An 18773-nucleotide genomic window follows, 5' to 3' on the forward strand; every position below is an offset into this window, starting at 1 on the left:
TTGAATGATCACAGCTGAGGGAAAGAGGAGAGGCAGCACTGTGCTGAGTGCTATCATAATGCACTCATTCTGTAGGAAGAGACAGAGCAGCACCTTACACAGACACAGTGTCTGTGGTGCCTTTGTATCAGTGAAAGGATGTAGTTATGTCTTTGATGTGCAGCAAGGGGGGCTAGAAAATATCATGACCACTACTGCAAGCTCTGAGGAATATTATATCCTTGATTGTTAATGGAGAAGTAGGTATACATGCTTACATTAATTATTCTTGTGTTGAATAAGAAGGTAGCAATGACTGTTCAGCTTCTTTTTTTCACCACACACCATGTGATGTGAGGAATGAAATCAGAAGGCTCTTCTGCTGCACACTGACTTTTATGTGGTCTTGTAATTGATACTAGGTCAGATAAAAATATGCGGCCATGACCATGCTACAGAAGAAATCAAAAACAATCACTGAAGAAAACACTCCTGAGAGTGTTTAAGAGCAGGTTCTGTTGCTTCTTTAGCTTACTTCTCAGATATTGTACGGAAATTTAGTTAATTGATGCTAACTTACAATGTGTATTAGCCTTTTGAATAGGCATTTTTAAATGCCTGTTCATTCAGGTAGGCAAAGGATTCAATACTCACATTTACTGTTTTTTTGGACTTTTTACATGTACTTAATTTGGAGATGGGAGAGAATTGATGAATGAATTCCACTGGATTAGTACAGATATTTTGAACTACAGTTGAATGTCAAAGCAGGATAGGAGAAGTGTTACAAAAGTATGGACAGCTAAAGTACTGGAAGATTATTGGAATTAGGTTTTTTGTTAGTGTTAAATGTAGCTAATTTTCACAGCTGTTACAAGTACAACAGTTTTAACCACTTCATGCTTTAAAATACAATGTTTTCCTCAAAATTCTTGTGCTAATAAACTTTTTAAAATGCTTCTGTGGTAGTAGATTGGAAAAAGGGGGGTACACTGATACATATATGCAATGGTGGCTAGTGTCTTTTGGAATAGTCAAGATCATGGTTCACCTCAGCACAGATTTCTCTGGCTTTACAGAATATTTTGTGATGAAGTCTAGCTTCAAGAATTGTTTTTCAGAGTGAAGGGAATTAATAATTAGAAATTACAATTTTTTTTAACTTTCATCTTAAAAATATTAAAAATAACATATAAAGGTGTTAATTCCACTCTGCATAAATGGAAGCCATGAATTGTATAATACATTTTGTCAAGATTTTGTGTTGTAAATGTTTTAGTAAAAATCCTACAGTGTATGAGATACTAACAAATAAGTATTTTTTAATTACTACTTTTGCACTAAGGAAGCATATAACTCAAAGACCTATGAGGAAAATTTTTTCTTATGTAGTCCACTAGGTTAAATATCCACAGCTTTCCTGTGTCTACCTCCACAGTTCCTATGGGTGTAAAAAACTCTGGAGATAGAGACATCTTGAATTTTGCATGTGATGCATGCAAGAAGAACATAAGGCAAGTGCAGAGGCACTTCTGTGTAGTTGTTTCATGCCATTCAGGCAGGTCAGGAAAAGACAGAGGCTAAGATCAGAGTCAGAGACATTTGCTTGCCTCAGTTATATGGTTTACAGATAGCAAAATTATCCAATTTGTGCAGAAGGCACTGTTCAAGTGCTCCAGAGTGTGGGGGTCTACACATCAGATTAAGAGACAGAGCACTCCTGTAGGCAAAGTAAAGCCCTCCTTGATATTTCCATTGATTTCATTAGTAACCAAGAGGTAAAGCAAATTGCAAAATTTTGTATAATTTGAGTCACAAATGGATTTTGTGACAGAGTGGAGAACAAAAGTGTAGGGAGACAAGCCTTTTTCAGCCGTTTGTCACTGCGGGGTGGTGAAATAAGGAGAACCACCATGTACTCCAGTTTTTGTAGAGGCAGCAAACTTACTCTGTCTTTGCAGTCTGTAAGTGAAAGAATCAATACAAGGCATAGAGTTTTATTAAACCAGATGTTTAATAAATTGTTTAATAAGTTTAACATGTTGCAAAATTCCAGCACTATTTTAAATCCAGTACTCTTGAGAGTAGTCTCACACCCATTTGTAAATCTCCAAAAACAGTTGAGTGAATTTATTTCTTGTACTATCAGTCAAGCATGATCCACTGAGCTAATTCTGAAAATCTTAGTTTTATTTAGGTGCTTCTTCTTCCTCTGTTTGCTAATTCTGAATGAGAGTGACAGTGAGTCTTCCCTGAAAATAGGAGTTTCAAGCAGATATTCAGTAGAATTTTTCATTGCAGTGCATCGAATGTGAGAACTCACTGGAATGCATATGGATGCTAAGTTTTTATAATCAAAAAGTCAATTTAATTTCTTCATCAGTGTTATTTTACCAAGAGATTGAAAACATGTTTAGCTGTTTTTTTCTTTAGAGACAATATTTACACATTAAAGTAGTGATCATTTTAGCAGTCTATAAAATTTCAACCACTCAGGTCCATATAGAATGAAGATGGAATCACTGCCAAAACATTCACTAATCTTAAAAAAATTAGAGTATGTTGTCCATTTACAAGAGAAATAGTATTCATTAAACTTGCAATTGTGCAGTTCTGAAAATTCAAAAAGTTGTTCAAAATATGTATTGAACTGATTAGAATGCAATGTTTCTCATCAAATAAATGCCGTTCCACTTTGTTCTTTAATTATAAAATGTCCTCTACACATGGTTCCATGCACTTGTAGGAAAGATAGTATGGAAAAAAATAATCAAAAGAGGTTTCCTACATGTGACATATATGAACTATTTACAGCCCTTTTCAAGCGTTTTAACTTAGAAAAATTCTGAAAACAACCTGTTATTTTGTTTCACTTTGTTTTATTTTTAATAACTTCAAAATTCAGCATGGGGATAAACCATGACAATGACCACCCATCCTGTGCAGATGGTGTCCATATCATGTCTGGGGAATGGATTAAAGGTCAAAATCTTGGGGATGTTTCATGGTCCCAGTGCAGCAGAGAAGATCTGGAAAGATTTCTCAGGTATATTTTTCAAGAAAAGAACTCTTACTGTATGTCATTTAGAGATGGATGCAATTAATACAATGAAATAATAAGTTTTCAATTTTTTTTACTTCTGTGGGAGATTTGTTTTGCAAAGCCCATCAAAATATTTTAAATCATCACAATCTAATATTAGATTTATTAATATCGGGTTTTGGCAATTACATGGATTTTTATATTTTAATGAGTATATTATTACAATTTTATATACTTATACTAAAATTTTTATGTGTCACTATGTTTACTGTATATTAATATGCTGTGTACTGAAATGTTTGGTCACCAAAACCTTTACCCATTAAGTAAGTTTTATGCTAAAATGTTGTCCAGCACTTTTTTGAAATGCTGATCAATTATATTATCTTTCTGCAAATGTACAATAACAGAACACATTAACTTATAATAAGCAGGTCATATAATTTTAAACATGAGCAGTCCAATACTGATGAATAAGAAAATTATAATTGTCCATGTATTTTGAATATTGTATGCAAGTTTAAGTTAGCATGGCAACCAGACCCTCGGAGTTCTCAGCATGTGAATCTCTGCATATTACCAGGTCAAAGGCCAGTAACTGTCTGGTACAAACGAATCCTCAGAGCCTCAATTCTGTGATTATTCCCTCTAAGCTCCCAGGAATGACGTACACTGCAGATGAGCAGTGTCAGATTCTTTTTGGACCAACTGCTTCCTTTTGCCAAGAAATGCAGGTAAGGCTGTGTCTGTACTTCAGAAAATGCATCTACCATCTAATTTTTGTGTGAGAGTAACTTTTGTATGTGTGTTTGATAGAAAGAGAATATAGTGTCTTTGAAGTAAGAATTTTACACTTGCTTTCCAAAAATTAATATGCACGTATTCATTCGTTTATCTTGTTAGTCTTGAAGCATGTTTTATTGATAATTCCCTTGTACTTCAGAAACTTAAGATGTAATAGTGTTAAGATAGCCTGTTGCAGCCAGTGGAATATTTGCAATTTATTATTTAGGTTCTATTTTATTATGGCTTGGGTACTGAACATCCATTTCTGACACTCAGAAGATTATGCTGTGCCTGTACAAATTGGGAGGAGTAATAGTGATGTTAACTGGGCTCTCTGCATCTCCGAGCCCAGGCAGAGCTGTAGAGTGCCATGACAAGAGGAGTTCCAGTGCTTAAGTCAGCTTGCTGACCTTGCTTCATGCCAGTGTGAAGCAGTGTCACTATATTAGCCTTAAAAAGAGAGGATAGCAAAATTTAACAGGTCTTCATAATTTTATGAGCTAATATGAGTAGACATCTGATTGAAGAAGCATTTTAAGAATTATTTTTACAGAGAAAAAACAATCTTTTTTAGCATCAGCAGGAGAGACTAAACATATTTGATGCCCTTAGGACACTACCCAAGACAGGATGGGAAGACAATATACAAACACGTAAAGAGAATGGAGTATGGATTGATAGAGCAGGCACTAGAGGAACTGTGATATAAAATTTTCTTAGAATCCATGGGCAGATAGCCTGAAAAGGTTAGGAGTACTAAACAGGAAAACATAATTCCTTTCTCCTTTAGTTCTTCAGTTCTCTTCCTGTTTTCAGTTTGGAGGTAGTACTGTTTCTTCAGAAACTTTCACTTAAACTAATCTTTATCTAAAAGGTTCTCAAAGGAAACATTTCAGTACATGTACTACTAAGGCATGCTGAGAGTGGTATAATTGAAGAGAAAAGGAAAAAATAGCCATAGTTTAATGGATTTTTTTCTAGTGGTCTTTTTGAAAATATTTTCACTCTGGATATGAGGATATGAGCAGTAAATCTCAATGTCACAATTCCACAGATATTCTTCATTGCTTCCAAGTGCTTTTCTTATGAATTTCAACCTCTGTCTTCATTTTCAGTACATTGCTTTTGATGGAAGGATGTAATTTCTGTTTTTCTTTCTCTGGAAGCCTATTCTGAACAAGAAAATGCTAGAGTGTTTAGTATTTCTTTTGGATCTTCTTTAAAGGTTAAAGATTCTCAAAAGTAATTGAAGAGAGAGACAAATGTCAAGATTTTCTGTTGCATAATACCTTTATATACTTTTCGTTTGTCTGGATAAATTCCCTTCCAATTACCTATGTGTTTTGTTCTTATTCATATATTTAAATTCAGACAGTCAAGGTGTCCTGTGCCTGTTGTGCTTGTCATAGATTCAGTAAATATTCTTCCTTCAAGATCCTAACTCTGAGGCTTCTTTGCTTTACATTATAATTTTAGAAATATTAGGAAATTAAATTCAGTGGATATTACCAGGGTAGAGTTCAATTGTTTGCACAGAGATTACTTAGGTTCTAGGTGCTCATAGCTAATTGTCCATTTCTAGTCATCTTCAATCATATTCCCCTCTTCTGTCATTCTGCATGTAAGAAACCTTTCAGCTAAAAAAATATTTTCAGCTAAATAATATGTCTGCTTTTTCCTACCTATGGGATTATTGCTTTATATTTATATTAAATATTTATATTTACAGTAAAATCAAGAAAACTTTGACAATTTTACTGTAATATTAAATATTAGTATTCCTATACCATTTAATGTTATTAAATATTAGTATTTAATGAAGCATTGTAATTTAAATCCAAGTATAATCCAAGTTTACTGTGAAAAAAGAATACAGTAATGATGTAAGACAGTACAAAAGGCCTATGTTTTTTCAACTATCCTTTTCTCCTGATAAACTGCAATTTAATTTTAGCTCTCATCATAAAACCAAATGTGTTACCTGATGATGGTCTTAACAGTTAGAAAAAGAGGGCCCAGTAACAACTGTGGAGAAGACAGCAATGGGAAAAACCTGCAGTTTTCCCAAAACTGATAACCCTAAACTAAAAATTGTATAATCAAATGTTGAACCAAGAAATTACTGGAATGAATTTTTAAGAACCTTGGATCTATTAGGACAAAACCTTGGATGTAAACACTAAGGACAAAATTGAGAAAAACATGGTGAGAGTAGCAGAGAATTTTTTCAAAGCTTCATTCCCAACCTCAGTAAAGTCACTTTGTTTGTTTTCTTCTGTGTTCTTCTGTCTGGAAGCAAAACTTACACTCTTAACTTCCTCCCAACAAAAAAAAAGTCCAAGAAACTTGATCCTCAGTTTCTAGACATGAAGAGCTACTGCAGAAAGCTTAGGCACTATATCCAAATCTTCTTCTTTTGTTCCCTACTGTGGGTCTTAAATGTATCTCTTCTGTTAGGGAAGTTTCCTGCAACTCCAGTTAGATATAGAATTTCTAAATAATAGAGAAAACATTTCTATGGTGAAGGGGAAACTCAGAGCAATGGATAGAGTACAGCCCAGAGGATATGAAAGTTGTCCTTCTTCTACATGTTATTTTCATATGTATGAGGAGAAAGGAAAAAAAAAGTTACTGTTGGAATTCAGGTAGAAACAGACTATTTAAACTTTCCAGAAATCTTACATGAGTTCTAGCACATGGACTGTGCAACACCAACATCATCCATGGATGAGGCACAGTTACTTGGTACCTAATTTTGTCATCTTCATAAAAACATGTTAGATACATATTGAATCTAACCTTGCAAATAATTGCAATTTACCTAATATGAAGATGACTCAAATTTCCTGTGTTGATTGTACAAATTATTGTGGCTGCCATTGGAGAAATCAACATTTAGGATACCTTTCTAAGCTGAATGCAGTATTTCATAACATATTACATTGTAACTGCATTAATTTATTACAATAATTATTTAATTATGCATAGGTAATAACTGAATATTCCATGATATCCAGACTACTTCCTTAATCTCTGTATAGTCTGTCCTACTCTGCCAGTAACTGGAAGTTTATTATGGTTATAGTTGTTGTCCGCAAGCCAGGAAATGAGAGAAACACACTCCTCGAAGGTTCATTTAAATGTCAGTAAATCCAACAATTTATAGCCCAGGATTTTTTGGGCATGTTCTACTTGCTGAGCAGTTCGTGCACTTCAGTAAAGCTGTGTAAAAGATAAATTATGAACCATGTCACAATCTTATGTTTTTTGAGACTGGAAGATTATCTAATGAATAGAGGCCCATACAGTCTTCTACATTAAGCAACATACAACAGCTATTTAAATAAGAAAACAATTGAGTAATGATGAAGAATAATCTTTATTCTACAAATATCAGTGGTACAATCAATAGTGCATTTCTGCTGAGATACAATTTTTTACAATTGTTATTGCTAATGAGTACCATAGGGCTGCACTTCACAGTGCAGAGGTTGCATTGCATAGCAACCTCTGAGAAATGCTACTGATGAAAATGATGTTCCTTTGCTATCAAGAATTTCTCTTTATTATTTAATTTAATGAATGAATGAATGAAAAGAAGTGAAGAAGCTACTGTGGTCCTACTCCTGCATTTTCCTAAGCGAGGCCTTACTAATCCCCTCTCATAAATGGTGACTTTATTTTTTCCTTTTCCTCTTCATTTCAAAAACATTTTTTTTCATATCCTAGGTAAAACTTTTAGACCGTAGAAAAGAATGAGTGGATCTCCAGGTTCAAGATTTATACTGTGTCTCCATGCTTACCTTGTAAGGGAGCCAAATTTGCTTTTATGCCCATGATGTTTCATGCAAGAATCAATTAGATCCTAACATTGTTTCACATAACAGATAGTGAGATCATGGCCCAGAAGTAGTTCTTGATGATTACACAGGATTGTAAAACTTGACAATTTAATGCGATTGTTGAACTATTGAATACTGGCTTTTAAGATTAAAGTCCAGGATGTGAATGCTATCTGGTCAGTTCCACTAAAACAGTTCTTGTCATAACACAGCTGTGATCTTTGCAAAGAAGTAGGAGACTGGTTATATTTCATCGTGATTTTTAAGGCATTTCAGGGAAAGATCACAATTAAAGGAGAGAAGTAATGGAAATACTGTAGTCCTGGTGAAATATCTGTCCTCATCTCAACCACCACATTTTAAACAATCTTGACTTTGCACAAATACTGTTCTAAAATTCCCTTTTTGTCTCTGGTCATTCCTTTCAAATTAACTTTGTTTCTGTATGCTTTCATGATTGGAAATGTACTCTTCAGTTTTATATAGACCTGCCTCACTAATTTAATTAAATAGACAGGAACAGACACAAAACCCTCACCAAACTATGAAGCTGGAGTGACCTCTGTAATGCATTGTGACTTCCATGTTCTGTTTTACAAGCTTTTGCTGTTAAAAACTCATGACTAAAACAATCTTTAAAAATAAAAATCTTTGGTGTGTGCTTGGCAATATTTGTTTTCCAGTGTACACACAAAGAAGTATTTTATATATTGTGAATAGGCTAATGTCACAATTATAAGTTTTTAATCTCCAATGTCTGTTTCTTCCCTTGGCTCATCTAGAAAGCTGTGATGGCTATTAAACTATACTTATCATAGATAACTGGTAAACCTTTGTGAACATTAGCTTAGCTATCCCTATTTTGACTGAAGAAAGTTTCTTTTAAGAGGAGTAAAATCGTGGTGTAGAAGTCTGTGCCCTGATTTTGGAGTAACTGTAAAATTCAGTCTCCTCCAGATTTCTGTTTGCTTTCAAATCAGTCTGGATCTGCTTCCTTGCAGGTTGCTAATGAGAAATCCATATTGTGTGTTATGGTCTTTCCCTGGCCTTATACAGAAAATCTTAAATGTCAAAATATAGATGCTGACAGTTATCTGCCTATCTCATATCTCTGCAACAGAAATAGAGTCTGAACAGTAACTCAAGAGTCTATTTGTGATTTGACTGAAATGAAAAGCCCAGGAAAAAAAATCAAAACAAACTTACAAGTAAACTACCAATTTTAATAATTCCATACCTCCTTTTTCTTGTATTTGGGGAAAATTAAAGTCTAATATTGAGTGCTTATTTTAGCAGTTGGTGAAGTGAGTGTTTTTAGAATGCAGTTCACTTAAAGCCCAAAATAGTTTGGGGAAGTTAGATCATGGTTCAAAGGGAGGTGGTATACAAGTGTTTCTAAAAATATGGAGATGTAAAAATGTACATTGGCAAGCAAGGGGTGTTGATTTGATTATCTTGATTTAGTTTACGTGGTTCAAGTATATCTCTGTGTTTAGGTACCCAAAATACCCAAAGCCCTGTAAATCTGACTTAATGCCTCTGGGTTTAGAAGCATTGTTTCTAGATTTGTAAAGAACTGTTTGTTGTAAGCCATTCTGCAATCATATACAAGTGAAATTAGGCATACAATCAAAGTGTTTAGGGAAAAAAAAAAAAGATAATATACTTAAAAATGTGATGTCACAAGAGAAAATATGGCTGTATTTTTGGAAAACTTGGATAAATCTGCATGGATTTGCTACCATGTTATTTACTCATAATGAGGATTTAATGATATGAAAAATAGTTAATTAAGACAATTAAACTAACATATATTTTTGTGGAGTGCTATCAACAGTATGTCTTTCATTTCCTTCTTTGTTGTCGACATCTGATACTGTATCTCATCTACTATTGTCATCATCTGCATAGTTTAAAAACAATGAATAAGAACAGAAATGAGAGTTTGTAACTTGAAAAATGCTTGCTAAAATTACCCAGTAACAGGAGAGAACTTCTTTAGATGTTCTGAGGAGACATACATAGGCTGGTTGTTGTGTTGTTACCTCAGCTTCAGCAAAAAACTGTTGCAGGAAAAATCAGGAGTGAGTCTGACTGTCCTGTCACTTGTTTCCATGCAATGCTTCAGACCTCTTCAATCTTTGACTTTTTTCTTTTTTTTGATAACTGATGTTACAGATATTTTGCATGTAAGACTCCCAATGGAATTGCCCTGTTCCTTGGTTCAAACACAATCTTTTGTTGAATTGTGTTTTGTCTTCTTTTAGTCTTTTTTCAAGGTAGCATAAGATTTATGACAAGTTTTTCATGCATAGTGTAAAAAGGCACAGAGACTCTTACAGGGTGTACCAATATAACAAATCATTTCACTCAGAAAAAGCAGGTCTTCTGGCAGGCCTGGTTTAAAAAACCCAGCTGTTCTTTATCTTTTATCCTGCTTGCATTGCCTCCCCCTCTCCTGATCCTTCTTGTCCCTCTTGGGGCAATGTACATTGTGGAGGATCACTGTGCGTACAGTTCAGCCCCACGTGACCTCTCTTCACTTCTACATGGTTTATTGTTAAGGGGGAACAGACAGCAGGGAGAATGCAGTCCTGACTGAAAACCATGAGAGAAGGAGGACTTTTCAGGGAAAAAATAGGGAAAGCTGCCAGGGAAATTTGGGAAATGTAAGCCAGCATCCTGCAAGGCTTGGCTTTCTTTTGAGTAAAGTAAAAAGTCTTTTGTTCTGATACTTCAGATGGCTTTTCTTTCCATCTCTAAAATTCATTGCTGACTTGCATCCCTGTCATCTCCCTTTTCTTCTTTCCAGCAAAAATATTTCATTTGTCAGGTAACTTTGTGTCTTCTTTGTGGAGATCACGTTTGATGGCTTTTAGAATTTTTTTCTAGAGTAATAAGTGAATTCTAGAGGAACTATGAATTATTGAAGAGCATGACAGCAGCAGTCATTGGGGTAGCACAACCAAGAGGGATCTGGAAGTCCTAGAGAAGCACAATTAATGAGAGTCTAAGCAGACTCTGCCCACTTGGGATTTTATGTTTAATATGTCTTCAAATGTATTTCAGTACCATCAAACTAGTAAATTTAGACCACATTAGTGGACTGCATGCAGAAAGTAATTTTGCATAAGATAGATTTTCTGCTTACTCTTTGTTTGGTTTCCAGCATGTCATTTGCACTGGGTTGTGGTGTAAGGTGGAAAGTGAGAAGGAATGCAAAACTAAACTAGATCCACCAATGGACGGAACAGACTGTGACACTGGAAAGGTATGCATCTGGTGGAAGAGCAATATCAATTATACCAAGCATCTAACATTTAAGGAAACAAGCTGAATAAGTCTTTGCTGTTCTTTAAAGTTCCTACTTACCTCAATTATCATAAAAAGAAGCTATGTACAGTTAAATGTATTATACATGATTTGTTTTATAATATAGAGATGAAAAAATGCATTTCCATAAAACCAGTGAATTAAAAAAAGGTTAGCCATAGAGACAGATTTTTTTAAATATTTATGCTGCTTTATTTCAAATTCTTTTGCATTTTGTGTCATATTAATGAATAGAATGCAATTGTTGCTCTCCCAACTGTAAATAGAAACTTAAGCTTTCAAAGATACAGAGTTCTCAGCTATGATTTAAGATTTAGAAAAAGTCTCTTTGAAGGAATTGATACAGATTGCTGTTAATACACTTCAGGATAAGTTTTGTCAAGAAACATGGTGTAAAAGAGTGTAATCCCATGCAGGTAAAAAAGTGATAAATCCTATTAAAAGCAAGCCATCAGAGGCACATTAAATCAGACTTAGATAAATTGTTCTTCAAGTGCTTTCCAGTTAAAATTATTTGTAATCTTTGTATATATCTGTAAATGAATATAAATAACATCAAACAAAAATCAGTGAAAGAGCATACATATCTCTTGGGATTTTCAAGCTATTGTGCTGACAGCCATTTCCCACAGGAGTGATTTACTCTTTTAGTCATATTACATTCACCAGGACTCTCATCATTCTTCTAAAATCAAATAAATTAATTAATAAAAAATATTCAGATAACATGCTAAAGGAAAACCAGGTTGTAGTTCTGTTCATATCTTTAATATAATGACAATTGCTTCAATATTTTAATTCTGATAAAGTTTGTTGTTGATACTGTCTGAAGTCAATACCTGGAAAGTAAGAAACATGAGTTTTGTTTGATATCACAGTTTTTGCATTGAGACGGGCCTGCCCATGCTATGGAGTAAGAAAACAGAACCTCTTAGGATGATTACACACAATTACTGATTGTAATTAATATGGCTCGTAGAGCCAGGCTAGAGAGATAACTTATTTATGTATAGCAGTAGAACACGAAGCATACATCACCAAAACATCACAGGGGATAAGAAAGAATTATTCATCTTGTTTGCTTTATTATCTGTCAAGGATGAGGTTTAGGTTACATAAATCACTGCCTTTGGGGTTTTTTTATTGGTATTGTGGAGATAAGTATTGTTGTCTTGTGCTCCTCTTAGGATCTTATGAAGTGATAGAAATTTCCTTTACGTAGCTTGTCCTACTTGGTTGGGGTTTAAGTCAAGAATTTTAAAAAATCCCTTAGGCTGCAGAGAGAGCAGATGCTATCTCAATAGAAAAATCTGTCTTTTATCTGAAGCAATAACTTTAAATGTATATGAGCATTTCTGGTTTGAAACATCCAAGGGCATTACAAAATTTATATTTTCTGGTTGTAAATCTAATTTAAAGATGGAGACACTCTACATGAAGACTTTTTAAAAGTTGAATAACTATGCCTTTATTGTAATGTGATGATTAAAGGGAGAAAATTAACATCAGTTGGTCAGTAAAGACCAGTTTCAAACTGTACGTGAAGAGGTTACCAGATAAGGATTCAGCACAAACATTAAAACTTACAGAAGTGTGTTCTAAAAGAAACAGAACTCTCTATTGATTGCATTAGTGGCACCTTTTCTTTTGCTGTATATACCAGTCTTGTTTTTGATGTCTGTTATCCATTGGTAACAGTGATTCGCCAACAGTTAAGATGGTAAAAAGAGATGAGCTACATTTCTGATGTTAATGGCATTAAGTGATCGTTGTCTGCTTGTAATTGCTGAATCATTGAATCATGGAATTTCTAAGGCTGGAAAATACCTCTATTTCCTTATACATGAGACAGATATTAAGTTGGTATAATTTGATAAAGCACTAATTTCTGCAGAGTTTATGATGATTTGTATGAGACATGGACATAGGTTACAAAGCATAACAATAGTGATTAGATAATTTTTTTTAGTGAGAAATTGCAGTTTTCCTAGTAAATGATGTATGCATGCAAGATCATTGAATTTTTTATTACTATTTTAATAAATGCCAGAAATTCTCTGGACTTGTCAACACCAGCTTTTGAAGCTTCCATTTTATATTTGAATAATACAAGTGGTGAACAAAATCTCATTTTCTCTATTACTTGTAATATGTCTTTCTATTGAAATTGTTGCTGGATAATGAGGGACAATGAAGTTCCTGCTGGTGGGAGCTGTCAGGCTGAGCCAAGCAAGTCCTGAGAACAGCCCTGGACACTCTGCTGTGATCATCTGCACAGTTCAGCTGGACAATGACCCCTGTAGTAGGTCTGGGCTGGACCTTTCTTAGGCAGTGCCTGATCTAAAATGAAAGGAGACAGCATAGTATGGATACCTCCAATGAAGGAGGTATCCTTCATTGGAAATGAACTTACTTTTGTGGTTGTGGACAAGAAGTGAACCCGCTCCTTGGCCACTGAAACAGAGAAAAGTCTCTGGCTATTGCATCTACTAGGACAGATAAAAAAGCTTTGGAGAGTGCTAGGCAAAAATATATCTGACTGATATGAAAACAGTGTATTGAACCAAAAGTTTATGTTGTGCGTCCTGTGTGCCCATGGAAAAGTGAATTGTTTTGCATATGCCTTGATTTATTTACCCTAAGAGCTGAATTTTTACCTAGTGGTGTAAGGCTGGAGACTGTATCAATCGGACCTCTTTCACGGAGCACATGGAGGGGGAGTGGAGCGCCTGGAGCACTTGTAGCCGCACTTGCAACACTGGAATCAGCAGTCGACAACGCAAATGCCCTGGGTAAAAACGAGTTCAGGTTTCCATTGCTATTCATCAGAATTTCTGAACAAAATTTACATCAGAACAGGACCCTGTGAAGATACAGTTGGCCTTTATCTAAGCTATTAATACTTCATGAATACTGAAAAACACTTAGAAGAATAGGTATTTCAGATATTTTATTGCATGGCAACACTATTTTTCATCTTTTCTGCTTCTGTCAAGACCCTAGATAATATTAATAGAAGATTAAAACTTTCTTCTTAAGCTTCACCTGTGTGTGTGTAATTCTGGTCATTAAATTTTTCAACTAGAGAAGATTGACTTCTGCTTCTCATCTGGACAATCAAGGAGCTGAAAGTTTGACAAACTGAAAGTTTGAAGAGATCTTTCTACCAGTTTCTCAGGCATTTAGATAGACTATCTAGAAACAGAATTTAGATTCCCTATCTTGTGAAAATGAAAGCCTTCTGCTTTTGGGGATCAAGGCTTTTACTTTTCACTTGAATGAAATTTGTTTCACTAGATCTCAGTGACCAGCTAAAAGGTGTTTTCCTTTTATTTACTCAGTACCAATTTGATTTTTTTTTTGTGTCATTTACACACCGAGTGAAAAAGAAAAGAAAATATACGGATAGGAGTGGGAACAGAGCAGACTAATGAAGGCAAGTATAGGAAAAACTAATCCAGGGTGGATAAGTCAACGGTTTTATAAAAATAATAATGCAAGGGGGGAAATGATGAATTATGGAAGACTATATAGCAGATTTTGGTGTAAAATAGACAGGGGATTAGAAAAAGATACATTTGCATAAAGAATTTTTAGGAAAAATTGTATATGGCTATACAAAAGCATGGGGATTGAACAGAAATTTTGATATGCAGAATTCCTTCATAGTTCATGCCATCTAAATACCACTTTCAGCTGCATACCTTAAAGCTATTTCTAGAATTAATAGATGTCTTAATTTCATGCACATTAATCCTTTTTTTCAAGGCAAGGTTCAAATAATGAGCTCCAGTTTCTGCAGTTCTCTCTTCTTTTAGCATTTGTTCATTAGCACCTGCAAGCACAACTGGAGTGACCAAAGAGAAACAAAGCATTTGTCTGAAGCCTGTAACACCACACTTCTAGAAACAGGAGAGGCAGCAAATCTGCAGGTGTTGCTTCCTTTCAGTAAGCCCTTTGGCTCAGCCCAGATAGAGAAAAATCTCAATTATATAAAAACTGCACCTGAGGCTCTCCTGTCTGAACTCCTACTAGTCCTAGTGCTTTCTTGCAGCTAAGTATCAATTATGGCTTAGCATCCATCACTCCTTATATATAATGTAACCAGTTTGCCTTCTACAAAGAGAAGACAAACACGTTTTGTTCTGTGACTTCAGTTTTTCATGGGTGATTTCTGAGTGCTAAGTGTCAACAAAAAGCCCTGCTATTTTTGATTTGGGTCTAGCATAAGTAAACTATGCCATTAAGTTTGACAAAACATTGCCAACAGTAAAGGGTTGTATTTGTGCCATCTTTTCTAGTTCAGGCCTTGAAGGACAGTGTCACGGGCCCACAATGCAGTATAGGATATGTGAAAATCCTTCTTGTCCTCCTGGTGTGCCTGCCTTTAGGGACTGGCAGTGCCAAGCTTTCAGTGTCAGATCTTCATATCAGAAGCATGTGCACCAGTGGCAAGCTGTCATTGATGATGGTAAGTATAAACCATCTCCCTTGTTCTCATATCTGTTTATATGGCTTATAGCTTGTTGATACTGTTGTTCATCAAGAAAGATGTAGTTAAAGCTAAAGCAAACAAACCTTCAACCCAGTATTTTTGGTTAGTTATTTTAATTTCCTAGACAAGATCTAGCGGTACTTTTGTATGCTCAAGAATATTTTGTCTTTTATTCCTATTGAATTTGTCCTTCTTAATAGGTAATAACTACATTTAAATGAAAATCCAGTCAGCTTTTTCCTTTTTAATCAGAATTGTAGTATGAAGTGACTCAGAAATACAGGTTTCTGGAGTAATGCTCCATCATTAAACATGCCTATATCAGTTATATTTTTTCCCTACAAAGCCAAAGAGAGAATACAGATGTTGTGAGCCTTTGTTTTTGAGGAAATTAAAAATTGGGAGTATTTCACATATCAGTGTTTGATTTGGCAGTAATGTGTAGATAATGTATGCCGTAAACTTTGGTAAGATTTCTATAAATCCTAATACCTATTGCATATGAAGTCCTGGCATACTGTGTGCATGCTTCCGTGCAACAAACTTGCTTACATACTGTATCATTAGGAAAATGCTCAAATGGGAGTATAGTAAGATCAGACTTGCATTATCTGCAACAATAATGCTGGTGTAAAACATCAGTGACTAAGAAAACAAATTCCTCCTTGCTAGAAAAGTGAACAGTAATTTCCACCCCACCGAATTTTTTGTGAATTTTTGTGGTTTTATTTATTTAAATTAGAAGCAAAGAAAAAAAAAAGCATCACAAAAACACATCAGTTGTGAGAAAATTTGACTTGAGAACTTCACAAAATCATAGCAAGCTGTAATAAAGAAAACCTGAGAATGACACAGGAGTACTGTAAGCGTGTGTTACCAAATTTTAAGGAGTTCATTACTCCTTAATGAAGTAATGTTCATTACTCCTACAATTGTTCTTACTCTTGAAACAATTTATCAGAAAACCTTAGAAGGCATCATAGACTGTTTTTGCTATCAACATATTATAATATATGTTGATATAGCATCATTATTATCATTATTGTCTAACTTGAGCAGGTGTTTTTCTTTTCTTCTAAGCCGTTTCTCAAGGTGCCAAAGGAAAACTTTTGATACTATTTTCATTAGGCTGGTATGTTAGCTCATTTCATTGTAAAAAGAACTCTCCCCAACTATTACAAAGGTGCTTTTCAAGTCAGTTTGTTTTGGTTTGTTTTACTTAATTTCGTTTTAGCGCAGGAACATATGATTTATATCCTAAAGGACTGAAATGTTTGTCTGGCTTTGAAGAATATGATTTCATTCACATGAAAAAATCTTGACACTGTCCTGTGCCATGTTAATGAGTACAGATCTAATTGTTTTCTGAGTGATCCTGTTACCTTGAGGTGTCCCTCAGGAGAAACAAAATGGACCAGCCAAAGAATGCCTGTATCCCAGTGTACATTATTCTCAAATTCTCAATTGTTTGCTCTCTTAGTCAACACTAACTGTGCACCATGTCCAAAAGAGTTGCTGTATGTGATCTCCTGTAGTCTGTTGAAGTTGTCTGGTGTTGTTTAATTGCTGTCTCTTTGACTTCAGTGTCTTTAAAATAATGTTTAGGTCATCAATCTTGTGTTCTTTTCAAAAATGCTGATACCTGCTTGAAGCCCCCAGGGAACTTTGAGGTTACTGCTTAAGGAGGATAACTGGAATGCAGAGGGCACAAACTCAGGCTGGTTTTTAGCTGGAGATGGCTTGTGTCTGACTAGCTTCGCATGTTGGCAGAAGAGATCACATCTGTTTGTACCGGTCCTCTAGTGATACCCTGAGGCTCTGTCAATTTTAATAATTTAAATGTGCCCAGACCACTCTCTGTTGTGTAAGTCAGCTGGCACAAAACTCCTCTGTCTGTACTTTTCTGCTCCTTTGCATGCTAAAACTGCTTTTTTGAAAACAGTCCTTTGCAGATGGCAATTTCCAGTCTAGACTGAGCTGGTGCTAGTTAGCACATGCAAAAAAATGTGGCATAGACTGTTTTACAGTTCAGCTGTATAGACAGTAGAATTCCAGTGCCCCTGAATGTTTCCTGGAACTGTTTAATTTACTAATAAAAATGCACTCCAGGAATCTAGAAGTGAGTATGAAGTCAGAGTGGCATAGATTGTGTCCAAGTGAAATCAGTTTCAGGTTCAGGATTGACTTTTATCCTTTTAAAAATCTGCAACAGATTTAGGAAGAAGTTCTGAGTAAGTACATTTGCTAACAAAGATATGAAAAAAATCCTGTCATTTTGTACTCAGTTGACTACTGAGGAGAGATTTTGTTCCTTTTTTTTGCTGTTACTTTCACAGTGGTGAGACAAACTTAATTGTTTATGATGTGGCCATTAGGAATGTGTGTATATATAGGATATTACTACATTCTTTGCTCTTTCATAATTAGAAATTATTTACAGAATGTTTTAGACATTTATTAGAAAATTGCTTGAACTTTGTGAAAATGCTAGGAATTATGTTTCCAGGGCTTTTGTGGGGATTTTTTGGTTTTTTAATGTGAACTTTGTAAATTCATATATTTTTCTTCCTAGGGTGTGTCAGTTATTTCATTTTTTTCTCCTTGACCTGTGCAGTTAGGAAGTCTGGAAAGTGTTAACTTTCTTTTTTAACCAGTATTTATGATCTTCCAAAAATATAGGAGTATGAAAGTATAGATTACAACCAAAATATTCCAACAGCTGTAATGTGTATATTCTTAATTGCAACAATGAGCATGACATGAGTACTGTGTAGGCCAAGTTTATAGCAACAGCATGCTCTAGGAAGAAAAAACTTCAAGTTTTTCAAGCACCTAAGAAATGGATCAAAATCTTTTTTGTTTCACTGTGTCCAAGATAACTTCTTATGTTAATGTAGCTGCATGACACACATAAGCAAGTATCAGTTTTAACAAGAGTGTTGATGATAATTCTGTATTTCCAAAGTTCCCTTTTTGCAATAATGCTCATTTTCCCATCCACTGCTGCTACAGAAAAGCCATGTGCTTTATTCTGTTCACCCTCTGGAAAGGATCAACCTGTTCTTCTAACAGAAAAGGTGATGGATGGGACGTCCTGTGGCCAGCATGGGCTGGATGTCTGTGCAGATGGTAGATGCCAGGTATGAGTTACTTGTTTTGAACTTGGATATACAGGTACACGCCGAGCATACATATATGTTAAGACTTTAGAACATTTTTATTTCATATCAGGCCCACATTTATTAACTTTATTGCTGTTGTCAAGTTACCCTTGATATTAATTCATAGATATGTG

The 18773-nt window shown here is 34.9% G+C and overlaps 1 protein-coding gene across 2 annotated transcripts in view; it reads left to right on the forward strand.

Annotated features, from left to right (window-relative positions):
• ADAMTS19 (ADAM metallopeptidase with thrombospondin type 1 motif 19) overlaps nt 1-18773 on the forward strand; it is a 128168-nt gene that overhangs the window by 74469 nt on the left and 34926 nt on the right. Inside the window, exons 9-14 of one of the 2 annotated variants that reach the window (XM_030237556.2) lie at nt 2885-3025; nt 3606-3756; nt 10820-10921; nt 13645-13775; nt 15285-15454; nt 18491-18618. In XM_030237556.2, coding sequence (XP_030093416.1) covers nt 2885-3025; nt 3606-3756; nt 10820-10921; nt 13645-13775; nt 15285-15454; nt 18491-18618 — 823 coding nt within the window. The remainder of the gene's footprint in view (nt 1-2884; nt 3026-3605; nt 3757-10819; nt 10922-13644; nt 13776-15284; nt 15455-18490; nt 18619-18773) is intronic. The other variant, XM_050987221.1, reaches the window with a different exon arrangement.

This window comes from Serinus canaria, chromosome Z (assembly GCF_022539315.1).
Source record: "Serinus canaria isolate serCan28SL12 chromosome Z, serCan2020, whole genome shotgun sequence".
Classification (NCBI taxonomy): domain Eukaryota; kingdom Metazoa; phylum Chordata; class Aves; order Passeriformes; family Fringillidae; genus Serinus; species Serinus canaria.